General features: G+C 33.3%; 1 protein-coding gene across 5 annotated transcripts in view; it reads left to right on the top strand.

Moving 5' to 3' along the window:
- LOC137629421 (uro-adherence factor A-like) overlaps nucleotides 1-10,000 on the top strand; it is a 182,298-nt gene that overhangs the window by 155,163 nt on the left and 17,135 nt on the right. For 3 of the 5 annotated variants that reach the window (XM_068360662.1, XM_068360659.1, XM_068360660.1), the window contains 2 exons: nucleotides 3,428-3,685; nucleotides 4,719-4,823. The exons of 1 other annotated variant lie outside the window; for it this stretch is intronic. In XM_068360662.1, the coding sequence (XP_068216763.1) occupies nucleotides 3,428-3,685; nucleotides 4,719-4,823 (363 nt within the window). The remainder of the gene's footprint in view (nucleotides 1-3,427; nucleotides 3,686-4,718; nucleotides 4,824-10,000) is intronic. One more of the 5 variants, XM_068360661.1, reaches the window with a different exon arrangement.

Genomic DNA, 10,000 nt, shown 5'->3' on the forward strand with positions numbered 1-10,000 from the left:
TAGTTTTCTGGGATATCGGACCCTTTTCTTTGTGTTGGGGGGGGGGGGGGGGGAAGGACCCCCTCTGTGAGCAGTTGGTTAAATTTTTAAAAAATGTTTTAAGGTTCAAAAAAACCGAAACCTCGCGCATGGTTTGATAAATACTTGCAAGAAAACTCTAAATGAAGATTATGATAATCGCTTCAAATCCAACTGTTACTTGTTTTTATCAAAATATACGGTTATGGGGATATACAGTTGGGTGGAGGTATGCGCTCATATTGGTTTTTGTCATAATATTAATATTTATTAATTAATTATGTATAATTTTGTTCTTGATACTGGGCCAATATAATCTTCATTATTCTAGATGTTCATACTATCGAAAAGAAAGAAGAATGAATGCTATAAACATTCTAGAGAATAGTAACTTCTTATGCGGCAAAAATCGAAAGCATATGATTGATTTTATTTGACATATGATAATAGTGGCAAGATATTTTTGTTTTACATACTTTTAATACTAAAGAACACACATATTAAAAATATCGTATGCACAGTCGCTTCTGTTATGGTTTCAGTTTCTTAAAATATTCTTATTATTTCCTTTTTCAATTTTGGTTGTGCAATTTTTTTTTTCTATATCTGATTCTTTTTTTCGTGTATTTTTTTCCAATTCATCATCAAGTTTTAGCAGCTTGTTTTCCTCGTGTTAACTCAGATATGGCGGTACTTGTTTACGCCTGTGACCTCCTTCAATGAAAATTCTTTGGTGGTTGTTTTACGACGATTTTCAGTAATAATCGTAATTGGTAATTATAGTTGTCATGATAATACTATCGCGTACAATTTCTACAACTTTGGGACCTGAATTGTTATTGTGATCGTCTTAATCGTCAGAAACAACCGACAATCGATCATGGACGAATCTTTCCAGCCATAATTTACCGTCACAATAACTGGTTTGTTGACGCTGTCGGGTAATGAATGGGCGACCATCATGACCACAATACCTGTCTCAAATTGAAGTTTTCATTTCCTGTTTGTGTCGCATATCGACATTCGCCGGATCTTTCAGCTTTGTATGAAGCCCTGTACCAAGTAGTCAAGATTAGAGCAAGTGCTCACCCTTGAAAAACCCGTATTTGTATCGAAATACAAAATAATTGTCAAATCGTACAGAATTAAGCAGAAAATTATGAAAGATGTCAGGGGATGTTGCAGTGTGACACAGCCTAAACCGATAATTCGTTCCGGGCGTTAGGTTTCTATTAGTGCCTGCAATTGATATTTTCATATTTTGAAAGAGTATTCCATAACGCTGGGAATTCGTGCTTTCGGGAAATACTGAAGAATAGAATTAAACAGTAGTATTCTTTGATCTAATTGCCAAGAAATGTCCCCAAGGTTCCCAACTTCATATATGACTTGGACACTGAATAAACGATGTTTACATAAAGGTATAAATAAATCGATATTGAAATACAATTCTGGAGATTTGTGGAAACAATAGCATTTTGTAAATCAGAAGGCTATACCCTTTTAGTATTTATATAGGAAATATTTATTGTAATGTTATTACTGTTCTTAAAATATTTCATTTTTCCTTGTTCCCTTTCCTCACTGGGCTATTTTCCCTGTTGGAGCCCCTGGGCTTATAGCCTCCTGCTTTTCCAACTAGGTCGTAGCTTAGCAAGTAATAATAATAATAATAATAATAATAATAATAATAAAACTGCAATAAAATATATTGGAAAATACTTGAGAGAAATGTAGGTAGATCGCCTCTAGATAATCTCTGGAGTGATGCATGCAATAAAGAAATGAAAACCACAACAGTTAGATGATTCATTGGCTTTCTTCATGACTCTGCTGTCAACTTATAAGAAATAGGCGCAAATTATATGAGAGGAGAGTTGAAGACCCTCCATCGAGTGATTTTTAGATATCACAACTGTAGCGAATGGGAGCGAGATTATTTTTGTGAAGAATACGATAATTTACAGTCATCCTTAGCTGAAGCACCGTTATCATTATTTATAATAAGTTTCGAGGCTTCAATGACACTTTAAAGCATTCTTTCCCCTTCTTATAAAAAGAAAAAGTAGTTAACTTTCATCACAAATTACTGATCAGACACGTGTCGATTTATATCACAGATAGAGACGTCAGAAAAGGTGTTGTATGGAGTTCATTTATTGCGTCTGTCACTTTTCATCCTCCATTAGTAGTGAAAGTTATGCCAATAATTAAGCCATCAGAGTTTGAGTTCTTACCAAAATTTCTCTTGTCGGTTACACTAGCTTTGATTCACTTTGCATTCAACCTTGGTATATTGTATTTGAATTTGATCACATAGAAATTTATGAGTAGATGCATTCATCATAATTTATATTTAATTACTACTACTATTTGGATCTTGTAACCTCGAAAGTTTAGTTTCAGTTCATTCAGTGTTCTGACCATGTTAGCAGATTCATCCAGTTTTTCTTGTTTACTGTTTTAAGTTTATTATTATTATTATTATTATTACTATTATTATTATTATTATTATTATTGTTGTTGTTGTTGTTGTTGTTGTTGTTGCTGTTGTCGTTATTAGCTAAGCTATAACTCTAGTTGGGAAAGCAAGATGCTATAAGCCCAAAAGCTCCAAAATAGCCCACTTTTTTAATGACCTATGGAAACCGATGGAACATTATTAGAAAAAAGAAAAAAAAAAGTGAGAGAGAGAGAGAGATAAGCGACCCTTGAGTATTTCTGTTTTACGATGCTAAATTTCGTTATCACTTAAATCAGTGAATTCGTTTTATGGTGATAACGAAACCAAACTTGTGAAATTCAATATTTGTTGCCATATATTTCTTAATTATTTCTGGATTATCTTATTCATAAATCTCAAAAATTTGTAAGCGCTGAATATTCAGATAAAAATGTCCGTTGTTGTTAAGAAGTGGAAAGGATTAACAATCGTTAAACAAGACTTTAGGAATCCCAAAGACAAACTCAATATACAAAACAGTGTGCTCCATCAGTATCAGTAACCGCCCCTCCCCTCTCTCTCTCTCTCTCTCTCTCTCTCTCTCTCTCTCTCTCTCTCTCTCTCTCTCTCTCTCTCTCTCCGACAGGCAAAGGTGGTAATTTTCCTATCCTTGTAATTATTGTATTTTACGTTACTATATACAGTATATGAATACTTGACCATTGCTGAGAGAGATTTTAGAATTACACATCATCTTGACAGACATGGCAATTTATGCCTTCCCTTCCACGAAAACAAATTAAGATAATATTGAATAACATCTGTTACTGCATTGCCAAAGAATTCAAAGAATTTACATTCCAAACATCTAACCACCCCCACGATCTTGTACCTACAATTAGTAATGCCTTGATATATGTTCCCATTGCCATAGTACATTAGACATTACCTTTTTCCCCCTGACAGTCAAGGCTGACATTCACAGTAGCGACGATGCAGCCTCCACAATCAGCACCTCCTCCGTGGAGAACCACTACGAAGACATTGACCCATCACGTATGGGGCAGGATCGGGGCAGGCAGTCCTCCTCCAGACGCGGACGAGCACTCAAGGTATCCTACAGCAATGATTCCATTCCCAAGAAGGAAGAACGAGATGATGACGAAGACAGCGTTGAGGCTAGGCAGCGTCAGCGCCTTCAGGAGCTCGATGACCTGATTGCTGGTGAGTGGATGGGCGTATTTTTGTGGAATTAGGAATACGATTCATTTAGCCTTTCTTTTTATTCGAACTTTTGACCATAAGGCAAGTCTTTTCGAGTTAGGAAATAGTGGTACGAAATTGGTTTCATATTTGAGCTGTTTGTTATATCCGTGTTACACTGCACCAGATTTATGGAAACGAAGGAACTTTCTGACGTCAGACATCGTATTAAGATATTGACCACTTTTTTATACGTATTTTTCGAAACTAGCATTTAGATGTGATATGGGGGAATGACAAGAAGTATTTTTTCTATTATTATTATTTACGATAGAACACAATTTATTACTGTATCACGTTACAAGAGTTCCAATGCAAGAGCTTTCATTTCAAGTATTGATGTGTACTTCATTTGCTTTCATTCTAATATCTACAGATACCACAGTGTGGCACTAAATTATAACGGATTGCCTCATGATTTTATTTCGATGATTGTGAAAAAGCATCACAATATCCCCGAGAATTTAAAAGAAAACTTGCTGTAAAAGTTTATTCATATTTTTTTCAGACATTCTGAAAATCCTTTGCAGTTTCTTTTTCCAGATTTAAACACTCCTTCCATCAAGTTCATTACGGAGCTTATTACAGTGAACCTTGAAGTTTGAATTGATTAAAAACTGAAGCAATATCTTTTGATGAGCCAGATCATATATTGAAAGTGTTACTAATAATAATATATTCTTAAATTCTTGATCTCACAATGCCTCTATATTATTTACGTCATAAATGATGCATCATGGTGAATTCTTTAACAAATGTGTCGGTCAAGTTGAAAACACTTAAACTTCTCTGATTTTTTTTCTCTAAGATCTAATACACTATCATATAAATACATTTTACTAGAACTCCCATAGAAGTATTTATTTGCCATAATCTCTAAATTGACGGAAAGCTAAACTAGAACATATGACGTTATCAATATCCCATATCTTTAAAAACCTAATACAGACTACTGTTACTGTCATGACAAAAATTACTACTGCCACTACTTCAGGAGTACCACCTCCCGACTACGACGCAAGGAGACCTCACCACAATGGATCAACGACTCCTGACGCTCGAGCCAATGGTCGACCGGGAAAAATTCCGCCTCCCCCCGGTAGGTCTTAACAAAGAGAGAGAGAGAGAGAGAGAGAGAGAGAGAGAGAGAGAGAGAGAGAGAGAGAGCACTAATCAGGATTGGTATAATGTAAAAGAAACTTTTAATTTTTACAGTATTCGGGTTTTGAGGGATATTCCATATTCTAACAAAGAATGGGTTAGATTGAGAATTATCATCCTATTTATATTGACTCATGTAATGTATGATTATATATATATATATATATATATATATATATATATATATATATATATATATATATATATATATACATATATATATATATATACATATATATATATATATATATGTGTGTGTGTGTGTGTGTGTGTATATATATATATATATATATATATATATATATATATACATATATATGTGTGTATATATATATACATATATATATATATATATATATATATATATATATATATATATATATATATACAATTATGGTCCTGAGTCTGGGCACCAAAAATATATTATATATTACGGCTGGCAAATTACATAACCTCTCGAGTTCCAAACTCAGTTCTTTGTTTTTACATAAATCTATTACACATGAATAATACCCGAGCTCTGAGAAATTATGCAACTACCAGACGGCAATATATGAAATCACTGAACATCCAAAGGCCTCTTAAGTACACTTCAAACAAAACTGAGTTGTTATCATTAAGAACTATCCAAAACAACCTCTTACTTCGATTTTTATTCAGGGATTACGAGAGAGCTCCGTAAGAAATACTGGTGATCGAAATAATACAAACTTTATAAAAATAAATATATTGTATAAAAACTTTACAACATTAGTACCAAAAATTATTTCCAAAATGAATCACTCGAAATATTATATCTGAACAAAATCTTAGGCTAAGACAAGAAACTATTACACTCTTAAAATCATATAGTCACTTGACTAAGACAAGAAAATACTACACTCTGAAAATTACATAATCCCTTGTTTCACTGGAAATTAAATTTTACAAAAATATCTAATCATGGTAATAAATGAAAATAGTTAACACTTTAACACTCAAATGATTAAACTCTTATTGGAATTTACATAAAAGTAACTAATACACTTAAGTGTTTTGACTCACGAGGTAACCGAACAGATACGCAGAATAAATACTCTTCACTGTTTTAACCTAAACTCACAGGAACAGTTACAAATATGTTTATAATAAAAGCACGTACAATGACATAATAAATTTGAAATTACCTTCAAAGTTTCATTAACGTTTGAACTCACTACACAGTATATGTTGGGTAAAAAACTTATTTACTTTCGAGAGGGCACACACTTGAGGCACCTGAGAGAGAGAATGTTGGGTCTTTCACTGGGACAGGCTGGATCTCTTCTGCTGCTATGGCATTCCTGGGGCATATATATATATATATATATATATATATATATATATATATATATATATATATATATATATATATATATATATATATATATATATATATATATATATATATATATATATTACCATAAATACTTCTAGATCCTTCTAAATAGATTATTCTCGTGGCTTGGGGTTAAACTCTAGCGGCATAAGGTTCCTACGGGTCGACCAAGGGAAAGGCCCGTGCCAACAAGAAGAGTTGGCTATAGTACTCCACGAAAGAATGGCATAAGGTTGCCAACGAGATAAAAAACTGGGGAACAAACCATGCTTGCAAGGTAACCCTCTCTCAGCTAGCTCCGCCCACCTCCCTCCTTGGAACAATATAAAAAAAGATAAAACTAACTCTGGGGTTTTCAAGAACATTCCAAACACGGGGAAATATAAGAATTGTGCAATCTCTAACAAACATTGCAATACCTCATATAAACATAAAATAATTACTTAAGCCCTCGTTCATACCTCGTATGGTTCGTACAGCACATTTAATCGAGATTGCATAAGACTTCGTAACAAAATACTGGAAATAAAAAGTTAATTCTTAAAAATAACGTATATTTACATACACTGACTTGAATGAAAAATACAATGAAATGAACAACGAAAGTCTTATGCAATTTACATACAAATACTTAAACTTACAAGAGAGGAACTCACCTTACAAGCTGGCTATATACTTCTTAAATACACAAATGAAATATATGAATAAAATATTTACTCCACACTAGACCAGCTTCATAAGAATACATATATGATAGTGGATGGCTACCTCTCTATGGTGCCTATCTTACTGTGATGGAAAGCTAATAGATAAAAAGCGTGTATGTATATATATATATATATATATATATATATATATATATATATATATATATATATATATATATATATATATATATATATATATATATATATATATATATATGTATATGTATATGTATACAGTATATATAAATATATACATGTATTTATATACATATATATACAAATATATACACATATATACATATATATATGTATATATATATTCAAATAAGCCATATATTTTTGATATATTAATGTCTGGATTCTCTTAACGACCACGGGATCAGAGCCCCAGACGAAATCACACAAAGACAACAGCTTATGACCGGCCGGGAGTCGACCCTTGGTCCAGGAAACTTGTATTAACATTGACATACCACTTGGCCACGAAGAAAGTTAAAAGTCAATGATAATTCTTCTGTACTTATACCTGTCGATTTCGGGTTTGATTTCACCTGGGGCTCTGATCCCGGGGAAGGATACTCATGGCTTGTTTTAAACACGCCCCTGTTTCATACACGATATCTCTCCGTATATTTGTTCCAAGGGATAAAACCCTGTGATACCTCTACGGGAAAAATTCTCTGGTATAGAACTCGCAGAAATATCCCAAGTAGAAAGCTGCCTTAGAGGAACATCCTTCAGGACGACATGGCTCGAGGCCAAAAATAGATTTTTACCATGTCAAAACCCCTTATATATATATATATATATATATATATATATATATATATATATATATATATATACATATATATACATATATATATGTATATATAGAGATATATATATATGTATATATATATGTATATATATATATATGTGTGTGTGTGTGTGTATATATATATATATATAAGTGTAGGTGCACGTGCACGGGGAGAGAGAGAGAGAGAGAGAGAGAGAGAGAGAGAGAGAGAGAGAGAGAGAGAGAGAGAGAGAGAAAATAGTATTCAGGGAACACATGTAATCAGACCTGGGCGAGATACAGACAGTCCCCTTCAGTATTGTATTATAATGATCATTTCAAGTGTTAATATTAAGAATTATAATAATCGTCAAGAGACATGGAATTAAGGGAGTGGTAAAGATAGCGGGAAGAGGAGAAGGAGGCGGAGGAGAGGGCGAATAAGAGAACCAGAAAAAAAATATCATGGTTAGAGACGTAGAAAATGAATGGATTGTGTCATCAAGTGAAAGTACGATTTCTGCAAATACACTTATAGATAAAGAGAGAAAAAAACCTATTGTAGGAGAGCTGAGATGTGAGCGAGTGCGTAAATGGTGTATAGAAAGTGTCTGATCATACACTGGCACATGTTACACATGCAAGAGACCGAACTCTTTTCTTTCCAGACTATGGAGGTTTCATAGTTCCTTTAAACTGTTTTTTTTTTTCAATTCAAGCCTTATTTCAATTCTATATATATACAGTATATATATATATATATATATATATATATATATATATATATATATATATATATAAAATCAGCCGTTGCTAGTTCATTGCAGGACAAGGGCCTCAGACATGCCCTTCCACACGCATCTGTTCGTGGTCTTCCTATACCTTACTAAAGCCTTCGAACGTCAACTAGTTACAACTCAAAGAGCTCTGGAAAGAATATTAATGGGAATAACATTAAGAGACAGAAAAAGAGCAACATAGATACGAGAGCAAACTAAAGTAAAAGATAGTCTAACAACATGTATGGAAAAGAAACCGATATGGGCAGGCCTTACAATGAGAATGATAGATGGACATTAAGAATGATAGAATGGGTCCCGAGAGATTGTAAAAGAAGCAGGTGAAGGAAGAGAAGACGATGGATTGACGAACTAAGAAAGTTTACGGGTGTGGACTGGCATAAAAACAGACGCAAGTGCAAGGATATGTCTGAGGCCTTTGTTCTGCCGTGGAGTAGTCATGGTTGAAGATTTATACACACACATACACAAACACACTGGCATTATAGTATTTGGGCGGTTCCGCCTGGGGCTCTGATCCCGAGGTCGTTAAGAGAATCCAGACTTTAATGTATTAATATATATGGCTTATTTGAAATATGAAAGAAACACGTTTAAATGTGTAAAAATTTATCATATATATATATGTATATGTATATATATATATATACATATATAATATATATTATTATATATATACATATATATGATATATATATATATATGTATATATATATATATATATATATACAATATGCTTTTGTATAAATGGGTTCGTATGTATGTTCCGTTTCTTGGGAAAATAAATGATATGCGACATGAAATCATTTAGTATCGTGTAAATCCCTTTATTGTTGTTGTTGTTGTTGTTATAAACTAAGCTATAACCCTACTTGGAAAAGCAAGATGCATAAGCCCAAGGCCTCAAACATGGAAAATAGCCCAGTGAGGACAGGAAACTAGGAAATGAAAAAACAACAGAAGTAAAAAAACAATAAAAAAAAATATACTAAGAACAGCAACAACATTAAATCATATCTTTCATATATAAACTATAAACTTCAAAAACACCAAGAGGAATATGAATATAATAGAACATAGTGCCTGAGTGTACCCTCAAGCAAGAGAACTCTAATCCAAGACAATGGAAGGCCATGGTACAGAGGCTATGGCACTACCATGACTAGAGAACAATGATTTGATTTTAGAGCGTCCTTCTCCTAGAAGAGCTACTTCCCATAGCTAAAGAGTCTTCTACCCTTACCAAGAGGAAAGTTGAAACTGAACAATTAAAGTGCAGTAGTTGACCCCTTAAGCGAAAAAGAATAGTTTGGTAATCTCAGTGTTATCAGGTGCATGAGGACAGAGGAGAGTATGTAAAGAATAAGTCAGACTATCCGTGTATGTGTACGCAAAGACAAAATGAGCTGTAACCAGAGAGAAGGATCCAATGTAGTTATGTCTGGCCAGTCAAAGAATCCAATAACTCTC

This window comes from Palaemon carinicauda, chromosome 37 (genome assembly GCF_036898095.1).
Source record: "Palaemon carinicauda isolate YSFRI2023 chromosome 37, ASM3689809v2, whole genome shotgun sequence".
NCBI lineage: Eukaryota > Metazoa > Arthropoda > Malacostraca > Decapoda > Palaemonidae > Palaemon > Palaemon carinicauda.